Source organism: Miniopterus schreibersii, assembly GCF_964146895.1.
Source record: "Miniopterus schreibersii genome assembly, chromosome: 2".
In the NCBI taxonomy this organism is placed as follows: Eukaryota; Metazoa; Chordata; class Mammalia; order Chiroptera; family Miniopteridae; genus Miniopterus; species Miniopterus schreibersii.
Genome location: NC_138102.1, coordinates 148,349,780 through 148,375,492, shown reverse-complemented (window position 1 = coordinate 148,375,492; position 25,713 = coordinate 148,349,780). Strand labels below are relative to the sequence as shown.

Here is a 25,713-nt window from a genome sequence, read left to right as displayed (position 1 = left end):
ATTAGTTCAGTTAAGTATGGTTGGTGTTTTTTTTAATCTTTATAGTAAGTATTCCAGTTGTACTGTTGTTTATATTTCTTCAAAGGCTCATTTTGATTTGCCTGATAATTCGTTGTATTCAACCCATTATATCATGCATGTTAATATCCTCATTTTCAACATAGCTAGAAACATTATAGTTTGAAGACTTTTGATGTAAGTTTTCTTGTGTAAATGGAACTTTGCTTTACTTGCAGGGCAAAGTTTCTACCCTGTGATTTTTGAAATAGTATTAAAAATGTGCCCCAGTTTCTAGTATCCTGTTGCTGTTTAGCATGTTTCAGGGTCATTGTCAAAATCAACAAAATCCTTTTTTTAAAATTTCTTTAAAATCAGAATGATACTTGCACAGAGAAAGTTATACTAATTGATGTTGATTGAATTTTATAGATTATCATGAGTGTTGTGACTAACACTTTTTTTTTTTTTAATCCTTACCTGAGGATGTTTTTCATTGATTCTAGAGAGAGGAAGGGAGAGGGGGAGAGAGAGAGAGAGAAAGATTGATGTGAGAGAGAAATATTGATCAGTTGCCTGCCATATGTGTCCTGACTGGGGATTGAACCTGCAACCTGTGTATGTGCCTTGACTGGAATCAAACCCACGACCCTTCAGTGCACAGGACAACACTCTAACCAACTGAGCCACACTGGCCAGGGTGGGACTAACACATTTGAAAAAGAAAAACAGTATGCATAAAGTTGTGATATTTCTATCAGTTAATTGATATTTCCCTTTTAATTTTGGGGGGCAAATTAATAATCTACAGAAGTTTTATGTTTTGCATTTTACATACTCAGTGATAGTTGTAGATGTGGCTTTCTTTTAATTTATACAGTTCTTCAGGAAACAGTTTTATATTTAAAAATGTCTAGCTTAAATTTATCTTACTTGTGTGATTTTAGTACATAGTATTTTTTTGTTAAAAGTGGGTTTTTACATCTGAAATAAATTTAAGGAAAATTAATGATCAGGAAGACAGAAACCTCTGAGTATTTCAAACAGAGGTTAGAGTCACTAGCAGTCCAGGGTTACCTTAAGGAATTTAGGTCATATGAAGCGAGGCTAGTCTATTTCCGTTTTACCCTGCTCTTCTTTTGTGGCCCTTTGGGGTTTCAACCCTCCTTCCCTGGTAAGGTCCGGACTCTGTTTTTATATTCTAATCCTTTGAAGCTATCAAAATTATTTCTCCGCTTTTCATCCTCTCAGCTGCTGCTTCTGAAATTGGCAGATATCTATAAGGAAAAGCAGCCCCTAAAACATAGGCCCAGTTCTCTGGGCTGTCTACTCCTCTTGCATATTGCTCCCATAGTTCTTTACTGAATTCTTAGCTCTGATGACTGAGCAATTTGCTAAAATATTTTGTTGTCTAGTTTTTCTAGATTTTTTTTTTTTAGCAGTCAAGCTAGAGCTATTTCGTTCTCAACTTTTGGATGTAGAAATATTTCTTGAATGTAGTAGTGGTGTTTTGTTGAAGTAGCAGAAATTGAGGTGAGCCTTGAGGTAATGGTATCTCTGGCTTGAACACTATGAAATATATTTTTAAATGATATGTCAAAAATTTTATTAGAAAATTTCTATTAAATATAGTATAGAATTAAAACTGTGAGTGGGTGCACAGAAATACAAGCCACTAAAACAAGGACTATGCAAGACTTTACATTTTTCTGTTAATAACTATTTTGTGCTATTTGTTCCTTAGTCACCTGATAGTGTTTAGTTGCATAGATTATAGTAGGAGACACCAGAGATTTAAGAAAAACTATGGGGAAAAAAATCTTTAAATTTTATTTTTATTATAAAGGGTTATTTTTTTTAATGTTTTATTTATGAAAGATTGTCTTTCACTCTGTTTACTACCTTTTCCTATAGCTTGGGTAAAAAGAATCATAATATTTGGAAATAAGGTTGAAGGTTGAGAGTTGCTGTGTTAAGGTATAGCATTTTTCTGAATAATGGAAAATAAATAGCAAAAATATAGGAGGTTGGGTGATTTCTTGGTCAAGACATATTGGAAGATTTGCCTTTGTAGAGAGATTATCCTGAACTGGAGGAACCTAATCATGTTGCACTGATATCTTAGTGATCCTCTGGGATGATGACCTCACACCAGATGTTGGTAGCTGAAATTGACAAGGCTGACTTATCTGGGCTTGTGAAGTAATGCTATGCTGTTTGGGTGTTCAAAAGAAATCATTAAAATTTATTAATGATTTTCTGACAATAGTTGGTCTCACGATTTGTGTTTCCTTAAGTATTAAGAATGAAAATTATTTTCTCAAAGATAAAGCTCTGTTCATATTCTTTAAAAAATCCTTTCAGATCATGTTAAGTAAGGAGTTCTGTTTTTTATATATCACATTTTTAGAAGAAAATAGACACCTTTCTTTTGAATAAACTTACATAAAGCACACAAGTTGAGGTGTACAGCTCAATGAATTACCATAAGTGTAACCACAATTTGGGTTAAGAAATAGAACATTACTTGTATCCAAAAGCTGCTTTATACCCCTGCATAATTACTTCTGTCTTCCTCCCCAAAGGTGATCATTATTCTGACTTATATAGCAATCTTAATAGTGGAAAAATACACTTGTGACTTTTAAAATTTTTTGTCAAAACATTAAACTCTCGGTTAGAAATATACAGGGAAATGAAAAATGATAAAACTAATATTCATCTAGTACACTGTAATTTAATACATTAGAAACATTGAGAAAGAGTTTTATTTCTTTGTAAAAAGCTTATCAAGAGTAGTTTGAACAGTGCTTGCCATCTCATCCTATAACTTAAGGTACAGAACATCTTTTTTATGCCTTGGTGAATTGTCATACTCCATTCTAAGTTTTGATCAGTTTCCAACATTTATCTTTGCCTTTTCATTGCGAAATAGCGCTAAGAATTCCTTTAATGTGAAGTTTTTTGTTAGTCTCTTGTCCCTCGAGTACATATTCATCCTTTTGGTTACAGTCATTTTTGTCCTTTATGTCAGTAAGTTTGGCTTCAGTAATTTCCTCAGGCTACATCATCTAGGGTTTCTTAAAGGGAAACATTGTCAACATTCCCAAGGTCAGCTATTTTTTCTGTAACTTCACTTATGTTCAATTTGAGTTTCACTCATGTCATGCCAATTCTCTCTCAATTATCCATTTTTGTAAAATGACACATGGGTTTATCACTGGGAGACAAGAAGGCAACAAAGCTACATCTTTTGCTGTCTCTGTGATCTGAATAACAGAAGCACAATGACTAACCCAAGACTTTGAAAGATGTGATGTAATGAGTTACGAAGATTTTTTGGACTGAGCCAGCAGCTTTGTACCTGACTATAATCCCATCAGCAAGGTATATAAATTCCAGTTGTTTCACATCCTTGTCAACACTTGGTATTTTCAGTGTTTTTTAAAAATTTAATGGTTTAATATGTAAATTACTTATGTGTGTGTTGGTGGGAATTATCCTTAATCCATCATTCCCATTTTATAGATGCAGAAACAGGCACAGAGAAGTTAAATAACTGTCAAACCTCTCCCACAGAAGACAAGTGATGGAGCCAGGATTTGAGTCCTAGTGACTTGTTCCAGAGCCTATGTGCTTAACTATTAGGCTGTATATAAAATGAAAGATTTAAAATAAAGTAGAAAATACTTTATTTGGAAATGTCACATACAATCTGAATGCAGAGCTGAAGAAATTTTAATACTTGGTGTTAGATATGTTATAAAGAAACATTTTAGAATTGCTAAGTGTTTCCAAGAAACCTCTAGAATGTTTCTGCATATTTCTTAAACTGATAGATTGCATTTATGAGAGTGTGTATGTGGGTGTTTACATGCGCATCTATGTATCTCAGGGTTTCTCAACTTTGGCACTGTTGTCATTTGGTCTGGACAGTTCTTTATTATGGGGGGCTGTGCTGTGTAAGCATCCCTTATATCTACCCACTAGGTGCTAATAGTACCCCACCAGTTGTACAGTCAAAAATGTCATGTCTTCAGACATTGATTGCCACATGTCCCCCTGGGAGCAAAGTTACTGTTATTTGAGAATCAGTAATATAGTAATGATCTTCATTTAATAGAAACATTTTTTATTCTTGCATATATTTTGAATATTTTTCATGTTCATAATTTGGATAAGCAGGTTTTTGCATTCAGAGTATCAGCGTCTCAGAGCAGTAATAGTAGCTATACAATCCACATGAATAGAGTTAAGCGTCAGTGAGCCATTTTATAGGTTGCTTTTTCTTTCTGAAGTGTATAATACAGCTACATGATTATTAGGGAAAATATTAGCCATCCAGATTTCTTATTGGATTGGAAGGTTGGAGTTGTGGGGAGCTGGTAGAGTGGGGAAGGTGGCATTGAGCAGTGGCAGTGGAAGATCAGTTATCTTCAAAATCTAAAATAAGGAACTTTGAGAGAATATTGATGTATCGGGGAAAATATTTTGTTATGTAAGTTCATAATAGTTAAAGTGACTTATTTGATTGTTGTGAAATGTTTGGTCTTCTACTTGATGAGGAACTATAAATGAAATGGGAAAAAGTAGCTTAAACATTAATTTCTTATTAAATATAAATTTTATAAGTTAACATTATACAAGTAGTACAGTCACATTCTGAAAAGAAAGTAGTACAGCCACATTCATATAATCCGAAAAGAAAGAAAAAAATTCCTACTGCATTTACTAGGAGTAAGTTTGATAATGAGAGCATTATTGATTTTCAGGTGAATTATATGGTTTAAAGACTTACTGCACTCATCAGTTATTGTGCCAGAGAATTAGAAGTAAATCTATGAAGGCGTTTTGTTTAGGTGTAAGGTTAAGATATACGGTTGCTCAGTTTGCCCTTGCCATATTATCTTCATTAAAAACAAAAAATCTAAGCCTTTGAATTTTGTTTACCCAAATTTATCATAAATTACAGTGGAAGACAAAAATGTAAGAAAAGTACGACTCAGCTGTTTCATACAACTACTGTGAAGTGCAGTAGTACCTGCTAGTATCTATGGAGTGCCCACCATTATTCATAGTAGCCTTATAATTTTGTCAGTAGTGGAAAACTAAACAGTGACATACATTAAGAAACACACCTCATCTTTTGGATTAGTGTGTTGTTTTGATAATCAATACTTTCCCCCCCTCAGAAATAGAAACTAATGGCTGGCATTTGAAACCAAGTGCAAACTACGTTAAACAGGTGTTACACCAAGAAAAAGAAGGAATTCAAAGTATTCTGTAGCATTTTGTGACATTAAATAGAAAACATCAGATGTGTACAAGCACATAAATAGAGGGAGAGAAAAAGGAAACTTGTTAATGAAGATAAGAAAGGCTTTCTGACAGTCAGAAAATATATTTGCAGGCCTAACTTGTATTCGTTCTCTGTGTGAAACTTGAAGTTTAACCCTGTTCTATGGAGTGGAGTAGTGTTTCCCTTTTTAGGACCATTACATCCCTAGCAATTTCCAGCCCAACCCAAGTTGTATATTATTCATGATGAGGCTTATGCTTCTCTTCACCCTCATTTTCACTACTGGATGGGATTATTTGTCTATGTGATAGGGAAAAAGTAAAATAACTTGGCTTTTCTTAAATATTTATTTTGTGAGATGATGCATTTATTTGTCTTTCTTCCATTGACTTTATGGTTTTTGTCTTTTTTATTGGTGTGTTCATTTTTTTTTTTTAATATATCTTTATTGATTTCAGAGAGAGGAAAGGAGAGGGAGAGAGATAGAAACATCATTGTTGAGAGAGTCATTGATCGAGCCCGCAACTGGGCGTGTGCCCTGACCAGGAATCGAACCCCGATCGCCTGGATCGTAGGTCGACGCTCAACCGCTGAGCCACGCCGGGCCGGGCGGTGTGTTCATTTTATTCAGTGGTTTTGTCAGCATTTGTTAAATTATTAATAATATTTAAGACTTTGCCATCGATATTGGAATTTTTCTCAATTGGAAATTTGCTTTAAATCTAATTTTCAACTTTAGAAGCCTTTTTTGTATGTACTTTAAACTTGGCATTTTGATACAGAATGGTTTCTTCCTGGAGGCTTATAATTACTTGGTATTTTTTTCTTATGTTTATATTTATACTTTTGACAGGCCTTTTTCTTTTTTTATATATTTTTATTGTTTTCAAAGAAAGGAAGGGAGGGAGAGAGATAGAAACATCATTGATGAGTCGTTGATTGGCTGCCCCCTGCACCCCCTCTACTGGGGATCAAGCCCACAACCCAAGCATGTGCCCTGGATGGGAATCGAACCGTGATCTGGATCATAGGTCAGTGCTCAACCACTGTGCCACGCCAGCCGGGCAAAGGGTCTTTTTCTTCTGTCCCTTCCCTCCAAACCTTTAGCTTTTTAATCAACCTGACTTTATCATAATATGTGTTATAAATACGGAATTGATCACTCTGCTCCCCAAATTGTCTTAAAATTAGGTAAAATATTTAAAAACTTGAGGGTCCATGTGTTTGGAGGAAGATTAAAAGTGAGATATCTGATGATGAAAAGACAAAAACCTAAAACTATAATACTAGATACCAATCATTACCAAGTTGCTATGTTCAGAGAAATTAGGAAAATGAAGCTCAAAAGAGGCTGAGTAAATTGATTAAGGTCAAAGACCATATCATATGCAAGCAGATGAACTAAATTTTCAACCTGTATTTGCCTGTAGGAAATGATCTGACAAGTGCCACTGTAAATATATGTATTTAATTTTATTAAACTCAGTGTTTCCCAAAGTTATTTATCCACAAAACCCAAAAAGACTAACATCTTATGGATTAATATTTTGTGGGACATATTTTGAGGAAGGCCTTTTTATATGAAAAGTACATAAAGTATTAAATTATTTATAAAAATATAAATTAAGGTCTCTGGTAGAAAAGAACATGTGAATCAGCCAAAACATATTTTTTTCATTATGCAATTAATTTGCTCTCCAAAATACAATTAAACTCCTAAAACACAAAAATCTTTGAGATATTGGTAAGGGGTAGGATGGAAAAAACACACAACTCATACCTTTTTTTGTATTCTTTTGGAAGTATAAAGCTATAGATAACCTCTTTATTCTTTAAAAAACTGTATTTGAAAACTTTCAGGAAGTACATAATTGTTTAGATCAGGGGCCAGCAAATTAGAACCCATGGGCCAAATCTGACCAGCTGTCTGTTTTTATAAAGTTTTATTGGAACACAGCCATGCACATTGGTTTACATATTGTTTCTGGCTGCTATTCTGCTATAGTGGAGTGTTGAGGAGTTGTGATGGAGTCCACATAGCCCATAAAGTCTAAAATATTTATTATTTGGCCCTTTACAGGAAATGCTTGTTGACGCTTAGTTTAGTGAATGGCCTTTCTGCCTACTTTCACTTTATATGTGCTTCATCTGTGAAAGAACTTCGTAACTGAAGTTCTTGAATTATCCACAGTTCATCCATTGTAAAGCAAATTCCTCGTGAAGCCAAACTGGTCTTGTTCTAGAAGTTTTATTATTGTGAGTAGGTTTTAAACTCCTACACATCTGTAAAATTCCATAGCTAATTTCTTGCTGCAAAGCTTTTACTGATTTGATGGGAATCATAGTAGGCTAAATAGCTAACATCTTTTTGAATGCTGCACACCAGGCTCAAGATCATAAACTCAATAGTAGTTACTTTGGAAGGTTCTTTCAGTATGTAGGAGGCTAGTTTACGGAGGGCTTTAACATGCCCTAACCGCCTTTCCTTCCTTTACTGGGTGATATTCCTGTTATTTATTTATTTTTTATGCATTCATTCATTGATTTTTGTATGTACCCTGACTGGGGATTGAACCTGCAACCTTGGTGCATCAGGATTGAACTACCTGGCCAGGGCTCTGTTAGGTTTTATACACAGGGCTAGTATTACGTTTTACACTTTGGTGCTGTATAATTCTATAAACTCCAGTAAGGTCTTCTGACTCACCATTATGCCTTCTCACCAACATATGATGCCTTTACAGAACAGGTAGAATGATCTGTATCTCTTCACCACCTTGTTCTTTGTTGGGTTCCATTTCTGCTCATGTATCACCTTCTTGACCATTTTTTTCTAAAATAACTTCCCTTACAAATGCCTTTCTTTATAGCGCTTGTCGCTTTTCAATGTTTTGTTTATATGTCTTCTCAATTAGAATATAAGCTTCATAAGGGCAAAGACTGATCTTTTCAGTATCAAAATAGAGTGTATGTATTTTCTACCATTCTTTCACCACTTTTCTATAACTGGAACCTAACTTCCTGGTTATGAAATCACTTCCCTCCCAACCCACTTATCTCCTAATTTGCTAATTCTTGAGATGAACTCTGGGCATACTTCTTGCACCTTATTACCTTTCCAGTCCATTGTTCCCGTGTCATCTTTGAACCTCCCCATGTATACCTCCCTGTCCTTATACTCTGATAAATTTTCAAGGTCCCCTTCTTTTTTGATGATTATAATTTCTGGTTCACATTCTTCTCTATCCTGATCTGATGATACTTTTTAACACTAAGTCTTGCGTTTTTCAGCTCTTTTCTTTAGCTATCCGCAGGCATGGTCAAAACCAAGAATTGTCACTGGGAATTGCTCTGCCTCTATCATGAGCTGAGTTTCTGCTTTTGACTTAGAGATAGCATACTTATATACAGCTCTTACATGTTAGTGAGGCTCTCTAACTTGGAGAAACTTCTCAAAGTTTTGTGCATCCAAACCACCTGGAGACCCTTGTTAAAGCCCAGAATCCTGGGTCTCACCTTGGAGATTCCAATTCAGTAGGTGTGATTTGATGCCTCTTAATTTGCATTTCTATCACTTTTCCTGGTAATGCTGATGAAAGCCTGGGGACGGGCATTTTGAGAAACACTGCTCTAATTAGTACTTTCCTTCAAAGGATAAGTATAAAAACTTTCCACTCTGCCTCAAGCTGCTTTCACATTCTTTGTTTACTTTCTATTGATGACTTCTAGAATTTACTGAGGTACAGGCTTTCTGAGAAGAGATTTCTCATATTTTCTCTTCTGGAAATAAGAATTTTTCTCTCTTTTACATTTTCTTCTTTCTTCAGTGCCATTCTCCTCTACTTAGTTCCTTTGTCTCATTTTCTCTTCTTGATTTTTGGCTTCTTGCTTATCAGTTAACATTCTTTTGTCTTGAGTTATCAGTTTCCTCTTCTGCAGGAAATTAGGCTTTTCCCTCAACTTCCAGATGTGATCAGATAAGCCCTTTCCCTCAAAATATTGTCCCAGTTCCCTCCCTCCTTCCCTCTATCAAATTTTATTGGCAGAGCCTGGCCGGGCGTGGCTCAGCGGTTGAGCATCGACCTAGGATCCAGGCGATCGGGGTTCGATTCCCTTTCAGGGCACATGCCCAGGTTGCGGGCTGCAGCCAATCAATGACTCTCTCATCACTGATGTTTCTCTCTCTCTCCCTCTCCTTCCCTCTCTCTGAAATCAATAAAAAGATATTTTTTAAAAAAAAATTTATTGGCAGAAAAGTTATGGCTTACCCCCTTTAGTAAGAAAAATGTCTTAAATTCTTAAAATCTGCTTTGGTTTCCAAAGCTTCACTGGACAGCCCGCTCACTGGTCACGTGACTCCTAGGTCTTAAGTGCAGAGATCGCTTCCAGCCTCTGTGGCATTTGATATTACTTTCTTTTCCTTTTTAATAATTTCCTTCCTTTGCTTTTCAGTCACTGCTTTAATTTTTTTTTCACTGTTCTGCCTACTCTGTTCTTGTTTGCATAATACCCTTTAATCCCTCTCTGCTTTTACTTGAAGTTTGTAATACTTTTTCCACCATCTAAATTTGTGCTGTCCAAAATGGGAGGCACTAGCTGAATGTGTGCTTACTGAGCACTTGAAATATGGCCAGTTCACACTGAGGTGTTCCATAAGTATAAAACACACGCTAGATTCAGGATTCAAGATGAAAAAGAGAATATAGCCTGGCCTGTGTGGCTCGTTGGTTGGAGCGTCGCCTGTGCACCGAAAAGGTCGAGGATTAGATTCCTGGTCAGGGCACATGCGGTTGTGGTGCGTAGCAGAGGCATCTGTCTGATCGATGTTTCTCTCACACGTTTCTGTCTCTCTCCCTCTCTGTCTCCTCCCTCCTTCCCTCTTTCCCCTTCCTCTCTCTCTCAAATCAGTAAAACATATCCTCAGATGAGGATTAAAAAAAAGATGAAAAAGAATAGAAAATATCTCAGCAAAATTTTTAATGTTGATTAAATGTTGATAATATTTTGAATATATTGGCTTAAGTAAAAAATATTACTAAAATGAATTACCTATGTCTCTTTTCAAAAATGGTTAAAACATTTGTGGCTCGAAACAATGTTGATCTAAATTTAATTTCTAAAAATCTCCAGGTTAGCTTTCCTCTAATATACATTTCTCTTCTAAATTACACTACTAGCCTTCTGGAACATTTACACCCCATTTTCCCAATTGATACTAAGCTTCTTCAGAGTCATGGTAATTCTTTGTAGTTCTTTTCATATATTGGGATGTAGGTATAGATATAAAAAATGTATGTACATACACACGTGAATAAATGATGGCTAATATTACCATTTTATCAAAGAGGATACTTACGGTAGAGGATACCAGTTGTGATGTTTTTGCTTAATGTCATGGCAGTTGGAGAGGCTGATGTGGAGGGGAGAAGAGCCATTGCTCTGAGACCCTAAAATCTGACATGTACCTTCCACCAGCGTATCCAGCCACCCAGGCTACTCGGGAGAGGTCTGAACTGTTTGTTCTGTTGAGATTTTACTGCCATCTGGTGTCAGAATCAGGAAACTGTAGTTCAGCATTTCTTCTGTCCTTTCTCCCCAGAGAAAGTAGGCAATCTTTCCTCTCAACATGGGCCTGCTCTTCTCCATTTCCAAAGTAAGTTGACAGTAAGAGCTCACTTAATTTCCGTGTACAGAGCCTTTATTCTCCTCTTGGAGCACTCTTCCCTTGGCTCCCCTGATAACTTACTGTTTCCTTCATGTTTCTTTGACCACCCTCTTTCATTTTTAGGCAGCCCATTTCTCCCTCAGTGTGAAAGTTTTCTAGCCCCAAAGGGTGGGCCCTCTACTCTTTTTATAGTTTGTTTTCCTCCATATCCAAGGCTTTCAATACAGACAATGTTATTGTTATAACCAAAAACCTCCTCTGGTCTTGGCATCAGTATCTCTAGTTGCCTACCAAGATGTTATATGAGCATTTCAAATTTAACATGTTCGAGTCTAAAATGTGGATTCCCCCACCCCATTTCTTTTCTCATTTCAATAATTCATCACGCTGGAATTCTGAGAATCAGCTTGACATTTCCTGTCACTTACACTTATTAAACATTTACCATGTGCCATTGAATCTACCAAGGTGTGTTCTTGTGCATGTTAAATTTGTGACTCCCTTTTTGCTCCCAAGCTAAGATACTACTGTCTCTAGCCTGGACTGAGTAGGTTACCAGTTAGTCTCCCTGCATGCACTCTTGATTGTATTCACATGTGTGTTTTTTTAATTAATTAATTAATTAATTAAAATATTAGTTTTTCCAGCTAGCCTGAGAGTCCCATGGTAGGAGAGACTGCATACATTTGGTTCACCATTGGGTCCCTAGCACCTGGTACAGTTCCTAAAACCTGTGTAATATCTACACAGCCACCCTCGCTTTCAGTGATGTTGATATGACTCCTGTAGTTTTGGCGATTAAACTTGAATATATTAGAATTTCTTTAATTCTTTATTTTAGTATTAGTATTTTGTTCATGTTCATTAATCATAAATGAGTTTTAGCTGTTTTCTGCTTTTGCCCAGAGAAACTTAAGTGTATCTATAAAGGCAATATATTTTGGATACTAATCAGCTGATGACAACAACCTACTTATCTATTGGGACTGCCAATCAATATACTGAAATTATTTTTGAGCATTTTAAATTTCATGCCATTGGTTTGTCTTTTTGCATTCTTCTGAAATTTAAAGTTCTTTAATTTTAATATGGGGTACATTTGCTAAATCTTCAATTAAAACCTATCTGATTCCACATGTTCTTTTAAATAGAAGCTCAAGTCTAGATAGTTTCATTTAATAATTTTGATTTGCTTTGTATTTTAAAGATTGTTTTTCTTTATAAAGTTTTACTAGTTGGGCTTGCTTCCTGCTTTTAATTAATGATATTGCTTAATAAAGAAATTTAATTTGTAAAAATAAAAGTGATCATAAAAAGTTGGTTTTTAGAGCTAGGTAACAATCTATACTAAGAATATGAGTTCAGAAAGCAAGGACTTAATAGATATGCATCAGGGTTTCTCAGCCTTGGCATTATTAACATTTTGGGTTGGATAGTTTACTGTTCTGTGTATGGGAACTGTCCTGGCACTGTAGGGTTTTAGCAGAATCCCTGCTCTCTGTTCACCAGTGGTATCCCTTCCTTTCTAATTGTGATAACAAAAATGCCTATAGGTGTAGCCAAATTGTCATGTGTGGGGCAAAATCTCACCATTTGAAAATCAGTATATACTGTACTTAGAAGGAGATAATAGACCATGAAATATCTTACTGGGGAAGTCTTTGGCATCCTCTAGGTGTCTATGAGAGTATGATAACTGTGTAGTATATTGTTAATGGCAAAAAGAATTAGAGGTTGTAGGACTGTATGGTTTTCACATTTTAAAATTACTGTACTTGCTTAGAATAAAGTAACTTTTACACTTAACCACCTGGTTCTATTCCAAACTGTGAAAAAATGATGCATTCTAAAACATATTTCACTGATAAAGTTTCATTTTGTGGACTGACTTCAGAGGTTAGGTGGTAGTAGAAAATGGAACCAAGGTTACAACTTGAAGAGTAGCTTGTAATCAGAGCTTTTGCCATTTGTGTTTGTATACGTAGGATACATGATATAATTAACTTCTTTTCTTTTCAAAGGGAAATGAGAGATGGCTTCAGAAGAAAAAGTTTCCATGCTTCCCATTATATGAGAGACCGATCTCCTCATAAAAGAGAAACTCCTTTTCTAAGAGAATCACCTGTAGGCAGAAAGGATTCTCCACACAGCAGATCTGGCTCCAGTGTCAGCAGTAGAAGCTACTCTCCAGAAAGAAGCAAAACTTACTCTTTCCATCAGTCTCAACATAGAAGTATGTATTTTAAGGACTTTTTCTTTTGCAACCTCCAGTGATGACAGTGTACTAAGACAGATTGTCTTATAGGTGTTGTAAGAGATATATTTTTTAACTTTTTCTTTTCAGAAATTTCAAAGTTATAGAAAAGTTGAAAAAATAGTATAATGAGCACCATATAAACACACGCATGCACTCTTATTTTGAGCCATTTCACATTGCAGTCAACATGACGTTTCTCTTCTAATTCTTCAACATTGGAGAGATGTCTTATGAGCATGTTGGAAAGTCACACACTCCTGATTTCCTGCCATTTTGTGTTGGCCCAGCCTCTCTAATCTTTTGTCACGAGATATATCTGATAGTATATTTTTCATGAAAAATTGCAGTGGTTTTTCCCTAGATATAAGGTATAGTCTTATAAAATTTAGAGTTAAACCTACCTTAGGTTTGTTATTTTGCAACCTTCAGTTTGTTTTTAAATTTGGACAGGTATGGCATTCTATGCAATCATGTCATCCTGACTGAGTTGCTCAAGTGTGCATTGTAATAAATAAATGAAATCTTCCTGTATTATCTATCTAGACTCTTAACTGCCTGCTGTTGAGCTCATTCACAGAAAATTTCCTCATGCCTTCTATATCCAAGGCACTGTTAGAAAAATATTCCTGTCACCAAGGAACTAGAATATGTATATGTATTTTTGCCCCAACTAATAATTTTATCAACTTGTAAATATAGCAGATGTAAAATATAACTTTGGTACAAGAATCGATATGTCATAAATGAGCTAATGTGACATGGGCAGGTCAAGGTAAGAGATTCTTACTTGGGATGGAAAAACATGTCGTGGGAGAAATGACATTTGGGCTTAACTTTCATTTCAGATTTATATAAGTGGACAAGTATCTTCTAGGTATAAGGAATTATAAGCCCATGTACAGAAATCAGAAAAGTCTAGGATTTTTTTTTTCCTGTTTGATTTCTTTTCTATTAACTGTTTTTTTCAAATAGTAAGTTTTTAGTTTAACAGTCTTTGCCTCCTGCATGTTAAGAGTGATGGAAGATCACTTCAGATGATCAGAATGTCTGCATTGGAGCTGTTGCTAGATTCCAGTATTTAGGAAACATTTATCAATTGTCTACTATTTTCAGAGCTAGGTAGAATGGGGCTTCCAAAATAAATTTTTTGAATACATGTGTATGAATGGTCATGCACTTATATATGCCTGATTGCTTAAAATGTTTTCAGAATAGTTCCAGGTAACAAAGTTTTATTCTGGAGCTCGGTGTTAACAGTTTGGTATTTCCTTCCTCTCTCCCACCACCCTTCTCCCCTTTCAATAAGAAAGACTACCTCTAAGTTCTAATGCATGCTCACATGCCCAGATAAAAATATCCACAATTAGCCAGCTACCTTCTAGGAACTTTTTTTTTTTCATGTGTATGACTTAAATTCAGATTTATTAATGATTTGATTAAGAGGGGGAAAGTGTCCTTGGAAACTGATTATGAAGCCTTTTAAACAAAACATGAATAAAATGGAGGCTTGAAATTCTTACTTGACAGCTTATAGTGAAGCTATTAAATTATTTAAGATAGTTATTGGTGAATTAGCCTTATTTTTTTAAATTTTGCCTGTAAAACAGATCTCTAGGAAGCATCTCTATCTGCTCTTGGCCTGGTAAGTTAGTGGCCAGAATTCTAAAATCTTGAGATGAAATGTGGAGGAGCCACAGTGGTGGTCTTGTCATAGGGTCTCCAATGTACTTTTCCCATCCTTTGAGGTCTAATGCCTTTAATGTCTGGAGTAAGGATAACAAAGAAAGGTAGGAAACTAAAATGTGCTATAAATTGAATGAAATAGATCATATGACTTTGTTAATACCTTTATGTTTATTTTGTTAAGTCATTTAGCTTTGAAAGTAAACTTGTGTAATCTAGAAAAAAAGTTTGTTCTGGGTAAACTCTCTTTACAGATTATTTTAGTTGATTCCTTAACTATTTGGGCTGAAGTATTAAATGTTTTTCTCTACTCCTTTCATGTAAATGGTTTTCGGACTAGTTACATAAGATCATCTTGCAAATAATGAAGTATTATTTTAAGCAGTAAATGGGAAAAGTAATTATTATTTTTACATATTTGTGATACCAGTTTTTGCTTTAAAACTACATGTCACAAATATTGTTAGCACTTTACTTTTCTTCAAAAAAAGGGCTGAGAAACAGGGTCAGTCCTTCATTGATCAGTCATTTAAACTGGGTTAATTAGCAATATTGTTTTAATTTAGTTTTCTAATGTAAATGAGAATTTTGACATAGATTTTTAAATGTTTGTAGATAACAGGTAAAAATAATTTTGCTAATTCTTTAGGTTTTACTTTCTTGCTTTTTGTTCATACTTTTCAGAGTAATTTTACTTATTTTAATGATCACTAGTAGTCTGGCCATGGTAACCATATTTTCTATTAAAGTTTTTTTTCAATTACAGTTAACATTCAATATTATATTAGTTTCAGGTGTACAGCATAGTGGTTCGATATTTATATAACTTGTGAAGTAGACCACCCGCTATAATTCTGGTACCTATCTGGCACATGGTAACCATTTAAGGACTAATTCTTCATAATTCTTCTGTGCATTTAATATATCTCTTATGTGCTTAATTATAAGCCACAGAATGATTTTTACTCCTTTTTCATCTCAACTAGTTATTTCCCATCTTATGCTTATACATGTGCACACTAACACACACATACACACGTGCATTTAATTAAATCTTACTTGGCCTTTTGAGTTAATCCCAGGGAGCTTTTTTATTTTACCCTGTGCTTCATGTATAAGATTTACGCTTATAACTTAATGGGACTAACCTGGTCAAAGCTGTGACTACCATGTTATTTTTTGTTACTTTTTGTTGTTCATGTTTACATGCTGCCAGAGTAGCATGTTAACCTAGTTAACCTCATTTCTTTTCCCTTTGTTTATGATACTAGTCTAGTTAAAAATGTTTTGTTACATACACCTTAAATATTTTTACTTGAAGTTTATTTTCATTCTAATTAATCTAACCAAACATCACCCCATTTGTGACCTCTCTCAGATATTTATTTTCCTATTTTACTCCGACTAATGTATCCCATTGTTTTCATATCTTTAACTTTTGTTATTTATCTTTCATTTAGGATTATAGCATTAATAGTGACACCAGAGATCACTAAGTTCAGTCACCCATATCCATTCTTTGTTAAAGTACTTCCTGTGATATTTATTATATCACAATCTAGCCTTTCCATCTTTGTATAGCTCACTTTAATAGAACAATTAAAATCTTTTCCTCTAATGTGTATGTAATGCTAGTTATTTATCTTAGACTCATAAAGATATATTTTTTAATGTTGTAACCATTTATGTATTTGAAGAGTCCCATCATAATCTTCTTGATTTTTATTTTTCAGGTTTAAATATATTTAGTTCTTTCAGCTATTCCTTTTATTTGACATGGATTTCGGACCTTTTGCTTTGCTGAATTTTTTCCCCCTCTATTCCTTTCAAGTTGTGATGCCAGAAGTGAACTTTTATTTTGCCAACCACAATGCATTGCTGTCCTTTACTGAGACTGTAGACAATTGGAACCTAAACAATTTTCATATATTTTACTCTTAAACAAAGTGCTCTTCAGCTTTACTTTTTCAGATGCAGTTGTTTGTGTGTAGTTAATGCATTAAAAAAATCTAGTTATGCTAAATTTCATCTAATTAACTTTGACATGATTCTCTTCCATAGAGGTTTAAAAATCTCATTTAGCGGTCTTGTATATTAGCAGCAGATAAAACTAGCTTTATTTTATATCTAAATGAAGTATGCTTTATGTGTTTTGTATTAATCATTAATAGTTTTGTTGAGTAGCATGAGGCCCAATATAGAAACCTTTAGAGACCTCTGTGGACCTCAACCATTTATCTGCATTATTTGCTGTTATTCAACCAGTTGTGATCCACAATTTTATCTTTCTTTTCACTTTTGGATTTCATGGAAAACTTGGTCAGGTACTTTCTTGAAATTCAAGTTATGAACCATTTCCTCTATCAAAACAGTGACATAAAGATTGCTTGTCTTTTTTTATTTTTAACATTAGGAGCTTTGTGGCTCCTGGGATGATTGTCAGTGATTATAAACTGCCTCTTTGTTAACTCATTCCAAACATTGACTACAGATTATAATGTCAACTTTACCAGCAATGCTCATATATGAATTAGGCTGTGTAACATTTTGGTTGAATTTTTAAAATATTACTATGGGAGATTTGGAAGTTTATTGTTTTTGTTGGTCTGTGTCTGTTTTTCTTTAGTTCTGACTTTGGACTCAGCCTCCCCTTGTTTTCTTTTCTTTTTTTTTTTAATCCTCCCTGAGGATTTTTTTATTGATTTTTTTTTTTTTTTTTTAGAGAGAGAGGAAGGAGGGGGGGAGAGAAAGAGTAACATCAGTATGAGACAGAAACATTGATCAGCTGCTTCCTATACATGCCCCAATCAGAGATCAAATCCACAACCTAGGTATGTGCCCTGACCAGGAATTGAACCTGCAATGATTTGATGTATGGGATGACGTTCCAACCAACTGAACCACCTGGCCACGGCTCCCTTATTTTCTTCATATCAGCAACCATTATTATGAATAGAAGATATTTTAAAGAAAGATTATTATTCATCTGTGTTTAATCCATTTTGAAAGCACATCTAAGAAAGCTGTAAAAGTACAAGAATTAAAAATACTATTTTTATTTGTCTTTGGGTATTGGGCACACAGTGCAATCAATATTCAGATCACGTATCATAGAAATCTACACTTGAAACCTATATGGCCTTGTTGAACAATTAATAAATTCACCCCAATAAATTTAATAAAAAATGAAAAAATACTATTTTGAGAAGAGAATATTTGGAAGATAGACTCCATTATTGAACTCCAATGCAGTTGGAAAATATACAACAGGTCTAAAGACCTGTTGGCTCTAAATAAATATGGAAGTCCACATTTACTTTTGGGTTATAGCTGAAATTCCGATAAAATTTAGAAGCTTAATTCTGCCTTTAGAAAGAAGGCTTTTCTGTGCATGTTTAGATGGTAACGGGGATATGGAAATAAGGCTTTATCCTAAGTTCATGTATATTATTAGGCAGTAGGAAGGTTAAGCCTGTTCTCTTAGCAGCTGAATATAGTTTTTTTTGGTTTGAAAGTTGTATTTATGATCAGTATTCATACAGTCTTTCATTCAACAAAAATATACTTCAAATAAATGGTTTGCCAAGCAAGAAAGATCCAATCTTTGCCCCCTAAGTTTACGATCTAGTGATGGAGACAAGTCATTACACAGGAGTAGACATTTTAGGTAATATCTGGAGGGTGGGTAGAAGTTGGTGGAAGGATGCAATGGTAAAGGGTTATGAGCTATTTCACATAGAGTACCTGAAAGGTAATTTAGTATTCTCCTGGAAGATCTTGGACTGTTAACTGATGCACGCAATTCATGTGCTGTGGAATCAGATGCAGTCTGTTCTTTTTGTTAGAGACTCTGTTGCTTACTCACAAGAGAGCTTTGGCTGCAAGTTTCCTGGGGTAAGCCTAGGAGTACAGCTATAGCTTCTCTAGCATCTTAATGACCATAGTTCTAAAACAGTAGTTAGTTAATGATATTTCCATATGTGTATGTGTAGGCATCTATAGTATCCCTGTTTTAGAACTTAGCACGTTGGCTTTAGCATACATTCATAATGTACAGATGATATAATGTTTTATTGGTATTTTTAAAAGTGAGCCCATGTGGTTTTGACTGATGTATTAAAGGAGAGTTCTATTTAGAAGTTCACTTCCAAAATATTCATAGTTAACATGCCTTTACTTCAACTTGTTGCATTGTTAACCTCCTGAAGGTGATTATTTTGGGGAAGCAGAAGTGGTGCAAAGCTTGCTCCAGCCCTCTATCTGTTTGGTGTTTTTTCCTGTAGGGTTTTGGGGGTTTTTTTTTTTGAGTCTTTACCACAAGATCATTTTCGTGTGCTCCCTTCTGTATTCTGTTTTGTTTGTTTTTAAATAAATCAGTAGATCTCTAGGAAATCATGCTCTTCCTAACCAAGAGCCCCAAATTTTATATCATCATCCATGATATATTATTTCCTTAGCTTTTGTATAAGCACCACATCTTCATTTGTTCATATCTTAATTTCTCTTTCAAAGCTTCAAGGGAAAGGTGGATTACCTGTGCTATGACTTTTTTTTAATTGAAAATACTTTTCCCCCCCTTTTTATTGAATTTATTGGGCTGCCACTGGTTAACAAAATTATACAGGTTTCAGGTGCACAATTCCACAATACATCATCTGTACACTGTATTGTGTGCTCACCACCCCAAGTCAAGTCTCCATCCATCACCATTTATATACCCTTTTCAACCTTCCCCTCCCCTCTTCCCCCTGCAGTCACCACACTGTTGTCTGTGTTCACAAGTTTTATTGAAAAGACTTTCATTCATAGGTATCTGTTTTGTTCCTGTATGTCAGGTACTGTACCAAGAATTTAATAGTTTGCAAAATGTAGCCCATAATTTTACAATCTAGCAGTGATAAATTTTATCATGACTTTTTCTAGCAGTGTTTTTTGTTCTTTCATGGATTGTCAGTAACAACACTTACTTAGGATTGGGTGAGTCTGGTTAGGTTTATCATTGCTTTCATCAGGATAACACATCAGAAAGAAAGTATTATTTCTGAAAGATCCTATCAGATTTACAGCTGTTGTATTTAAAGAGTCATCAAGTATTATTTATTAATATTTAAATCAGTTATTTCAGAGAGTCATCAAATATTGTTAAATTCTTATGGAACTTGTAAATGTTTGTTGGAATAATAACCTGCTTGTCTAGCTCTGATTTCATCTGCCTGGGAAAAACTTTATACCTGTCCTATGGAACCAGTATTTAAAGTTCTTCTTTATTTTCTTCCTTCCCATTTATTCTTTCACTCACCAATATCTTGGCTTGGATTTTGATTTCCTTACTGCCCATTCAGAATTCCTCTTTCCTGGTTTCTTTCCTTCATCCTAATTTGGCACTTATTTTCTTTAGCAAGTCAGGCAGAAATGTGTTGAGCCTTTTTGCCCTTGTCTCAGGCAGGGAGTTAGTGCTGCTCACTAAGATCATGTGTGAGATGAATTTGAGGCAATAGCTAAGGAGTAGCTAAGGAGTTAGAATAGAGACAAGTGAATGAAAGAATCAGATTTGAGAAACATAAGTATTCACAGTGTTGGTTGGAGCCACATAAGAATAGCAGAGCAAAAAGAACTGCAGTTAGGAACATTCACTTTAAGGAATAGTCACCAACAAAGAAGAAAGAGAAAGGTGTAGTTAGGAAGTATAAATGCAGAAGTACAAAGGCATGAACCAAATGGAAAAATATTAAGAAAAACTTGTTTAGAAATCATTAATATGCTGTTAGTAGAGGACAAAAAGAAAGACCCTTTTTAAATTTTATATTTTTATTGATTTTTACAGAGGGGGGAGGGGGGAGAGAGAGAGAGAAACATCAATGTTACTCTCACATCGATGTTTCAGTATGAGAGAGAAACATCAGTTGGCTGCCTCCTGCACTCCCCCTGCTGGAGATCGAGCTGGCAAACCTGGCATGTGCCCTGACCGGGAATCAAACTGGCAACCTTTCGGTGCACTGGATGATCCCCCAACCAACTGAGCCACACTGACCAGGGCAAGACCCTTGGTTTTAATATAAACATATCATTGGAAATTCTGGGATGAAGAGTTTAAGCATAGTGGAATTGTTTTAGTTATCTTTTGTGTTAAAATACACTCTAAAACTTAATGAATAAAACAACCACTTAATTTTTTTATGATTCTGCAGTTTGAGCAAGGTTTAGCTGGGCGATTTTATTAGTCTGTTGGATTTATTAAATAGCTCAAGCTTGTTTAGGGCAGCATGGTTAGGAATCTGTAGTTAAATGTGGTAATTCCTACAGTGTCTCTGAGATTTGGAATCGAAATCAATAAACATAGCACCAGTTGTGTATTAGTAAACTGACTCCTTGGAGGAGAAAAACACCTGATTTGTGACATTTACCTATATCCATGGAGTAAATACTACCACTGTGGCTGATTTCAGGCTACTGATGTGGAGTTATTAAAACTTGCAATTTGAAAGAGATTCGGACAATCCACTCTCACCAGCTAACATAAGCCAGCCGCACACTCCAGACACTCCTGTAAAACATCCCTGTCCTAGTCTGTTGATTTACAAAGAATTTGAGGCGGGTTAACCAAATAAATACTTAATAAAATAGGATTAAGTAAGTGGGTGAAGGCTTTTGTGTAAAAGGAAAATGACATGAAAATAAAAGTAAAAATAAAGTTAGTAGAATATGAAATAAATGCCTATGATAAGGCTCTCAGTAGTTGCTGTGGGTGAACTAAGGATTTGTCTAAAACAAAGGGGAAATGAACAATAATAGTGTTCACCATGTACGATGGGTAAAAGCATATCAGCTACTTAGGAGGAACAAAAATTTCCTGATGACAGATCAGTAAACAATAAGGGACAGTACATCTTCAACAACATTCTTGCAAAAGTGGAAGGGCAACATTTGTGTGGTATTTCGTGAAACATTTTTTAATGCAAGGTGCTGACAGTGCTAAAATGACTCGGAAAGTGTATTATTTTCTCAGAAAAAAAGATAAAATTGGCAATTTGGGATCTATAATAGGAGTTTGTATGTTATCGCAAAGATATCTGGGAGCCTCTGCTAGTAAATTTAGGCTGTTTAGAAAGATGATTCCATCTGCATCAAGAGCTTGCAGGAAGCTAATAAAACATTTACATGATTCTAGATATGGGATAATTAGGGGTTCAACCAAGATAGTAGCTATGGATTTGTTTATAAAGAAAATTCATGTGTGAATTAGCATGATTTAGTAATAGGCTGCTTGTTGAGAGCATGTCAGAATAACTACTGCAGCTAACCATTGTCAGCCCAGGGAACTGATATGCTATGAAAACCTTCCAGTGTTCTTTTTGATTTCTGATGGTAATTCATCTTTCATTCTTAATGGTTTGGTGTCGTTCCTTAACCAATCCTTTGAATGTTGACTTTATGGAAGAGATGAAATTAGGTTCTTAAAATGATGAGTAAGACATTATCCCATCTTCAACTTTTGGTACCTTATTTTATGATCCCTTTCTCATTTTTTTCTGCCCATGCTATCCTTGGTTAGCTTCATCTTCATACTTCATGTTGTTGGACTTGGGCCCAATCCACTTCTGATCTTAAACAGATTTTTCTCCTTTTCTGTTACTCCTCTTCAGCGGTGCTGCTCAGGCAGCCAACTTGAAGGTTAGGCCACCAGGCACTGCTTAGAAGTTCCTGTTCTCATCACTCCCACTTCTGGGTTCTTCTCTTGTTCCTCCTGGGCACAGAGGTGCCTACTGGTGGTAATTCCTCCCTGCCCACCTTTCCCTAGAACCTGTGCGTGCTGATGCTTCCTACAAACGACAGAATGAAAGAAAGCCAGAAAGAGGTGAGTTTTGAGCTAGATTTTGATTTGGGATTGTAAAAGGGTGGGGGCTTGAATTGATTGAGGTTATAGAACTGGGAAAAGTGTGTAACTGCTCCAGTGATCTACTGTCAGAACCATAGTTGAACAGTAGACTCAGGTAATAGGATTTGGGGGGATATGGGCATTGGTTGTCTTGGCCAGCCATTCCTGGTCAGCAGTAGTTACCTCATAGAAGGTTGAGATCTATAGACAAGTCATTGGCAGATAGGATCTGACAACAGCAGGTTCAGGGGACTTTGTTGTACCTTCTCTGTGCCTTCTCTACTGCTTTCTGTATCATCCTTTTCTTTACCCTTTGCTTCTTGCCTGCCTGTCCCTTTCATGCACTTGTCATATATGAGTACATGTGGCTATATGCCAACCACCTGGCCTTCCCTTCAGTGTTCCTTTGCTTCTGCACACTGACATTAGTTGAAATCTGTTTGAATTAGCCCTTCTGCACCTAAAATCAGGAAAGATTCTAAGACTGTACTTGGGCACCATACTTGGCATAGCTGTAGTGCTGATGTCTTATTTGTAAAGGAAATGCTAGGTAAGAGATTACAAGTGCTTGTGAAAGGTTTTTTTTCTGTGCCTAGCTGCTGTGTGCCAGAACTGAGCCTACAATTATGCCTTTAATGTGCTGTGCTGATTGGTTTAGCTCATCGTCTCCTTTCAAGGAATAGATTATCTGAATAGGATGGGGAGGTCATTGCATTCTAAGGGTAAAAAATCAAATGACCTTTTCAACAAATTTTTGAGTGCCTACTTTTTTACTTAAAGGACTTGAGCTAGGTAAGTCCTGAGTAGTCAGAAATAAATAAGCTACGATACTTGTTCCTCTTGAGTGCTTTTGGTGTATGGGATAGACTGACACTGACACAATATCATGTGGAATTTACCATATTCAATGGAAGTACATTAGGGAATGACTAAATCATGTTCTGAATTTTTGGGGAGATATAGTGATGGTGATTGGTTTTTAAAAAAATTTATTTTTAAAATTTATCTTTATTGTTGAAGGTATTACAGATGTCCCTCTTTTTCCCCCAGTGACCCCCTGCACCTCGCTCCCACCGGTATAATTTTATTTTTTATTTTTAAGGTCTACAAGAATTTTGTTGTTGTTAATCATAACCCGAGGATTTTTTCCCCATTGATTTTTAGACAGTGGAAGGGAGGGAGAGGGAAAAAGAGAGAGGAAAAAAACCCCATAGATGTGAGAGAGACACATTGATTGGTTGTCTCCTACCTGCACCCTGACTCGGGCCAGGGATTGAACCTGCAACCCAGGTATGTGCCCTTGACCGGGAATCAAACCCGAGATCGTTTGGTGCACAGGCCAATTCTCTAACCACTGAGCAGCACCGGCCAGGGCTCTACAAGAACGTTTAAACTTGCTTAGTGTGAAAGCTTCTTAATGATGCCACAAATTGAAAGATTCTAGGGTTATGTCTTTTTTAAGACTGTTGGAGCTTCAGAGTTGGAATGCTGTGCCTAGAGCAGGAATTGACATTTGAGGCTGGGTAATTCTTTGTTATGGAAGGCTGTCCTGTGCATTTGTAGGATGTTTAGCAGCATCCCTAGGGGCACTCTGTTTACTATGTACTATGTACCAGAGGCACTCTCTCACTTGTGAAATCAAATATATCTTCACATATTGCTAAATGTCCCTAGAGAGGTGAGGGGAGCGTCTTGAGAAAGCCTTTCTGGTCTGCAGGACATTGGAAAGAGATGTTATTCACTGCTGTACTAAGGTCCTCAAAAGCCTGTGTCTCCAGGCCCTTCCTTAGCTATCCTGACCATAGCAGGAAGAGCCTAAGAGGCTTTTTTGACAGAAGCTGGCTGTGCCTCAGTTGCAAAGTTGTTTTGTCTTTGCCTCTGTTCTTGACTGCCTTCTTGGCCTTCATTTGCTATCCATTCTTGACCAGCTTCTGTGTCATGCAAATGTGGTGTCACTTTTTCCTCTTTGTAATTTCACTGGTTTTCCCAGCAGTTATGAGCAAGGGAATTATGTGATATTTGACACATAGACAATGTAATGAAATTTTTTTCTGTCAGGAACAACTCACTGTTATTTTTAATATTATATTTAACTAAACTCATTTTTGTTGTTGTCAAACCAGCTAAAGTAATATTATTTAAATCTATTTTCTGGCTAAAGTTTCTGTAAAAACAATGGTATACATAGAGCAGTGACATTTGTGTCTGAAGTGACAAAGGATAAAGGTTAATGATTTTATCTCATACAGATATATTATTAACCATTTATCATATATTTGTGTACTCATTCATACCAGGCTCTGGACTAGAGCTCTAAATTATAGTTTTCTAGTTTTTATTTTCATATTTTAGACTGTCTAAACATTTCAGGAATACCTGCTAAATTTCCCTCATGCTGCTCTCTGTGAGCTGCTGCTTAATTAGCTAGTTCTCTTTGGTGGTATCCATATAATAACTACCCTTGGATTTTTATTGTGATGTATTGAAAGTTAGATTTTAAGAACTTGGAGGAGGAAACATTTATGATTTTAAAATGTTTTTTGCCTTTCTTGAGGTCTTCTCAGTGTTCTTTGTTTGTGAACTGGCATTGGTGTGGCCTCTAGAGATTGCCATATAAGATGTCCACTGGTTTTAGGCTATTTGAAATTTTTGATGGTGCCCAGCCTCTTAGAAAGATTGGTAGATATAAATACTAACTGGTTTAATTTAATAATGTAATGGAAGATTTCAGTACTAAAGTATATGCTCCCCTTGTTTATTCAATTACAAAATCACTCTAATTGAAAAGAAATGAACTAAAACTTGCATTTCATATTTTCTTATATAGGTAAAGAGAGACCTATTCAGTCTTTGAAAACATCAAGAGACACTTCACCCTCAACGTCTTCAACAGTTCCTTCGTCAAAGGTTTGTTATATTTATAAAATAAATTTAAA

At 35.5% G+C, this 25,713-nt stretch overlaps 1 protein-coding gene across 8 annotated transcripts in view; it reads left to right on the top strand.

Annotated features, from left to right (window-relative positions):
• The window catches only part of PPHLN1 (periphilin 1), a 95,453-nt gene that overhangs the window by 27,312 nt on the left and 42,428 nt on the right, over positions 1-25,713 (top strand). For 4 of the 8 annotated variants that reach the window (XM_081129399.1, XM_081129405.1, XM_081129401.1 and 1 more), the window contains 3 exons: positions 12,983-13,194; positions 22,700-22,756; positions 25,605-25,684. In XM_081129399.1, the coding sequence (XP_080985525.1) occupies positions 12,983-13,194; positions 22,700-22,756; positions 25,605-25,684 (349 nt within the window). The remainder of the gene's footprint in view (positions 1-12,982; positions 13,195-22,699; positions 22,757-25,604; positions 25,685-25,713) is intronic. The other 4 variants (XM_081129404.1, XM_081129400.1, XM_081129406.1 and 1 more) reach the window with 1 other exon arrangement.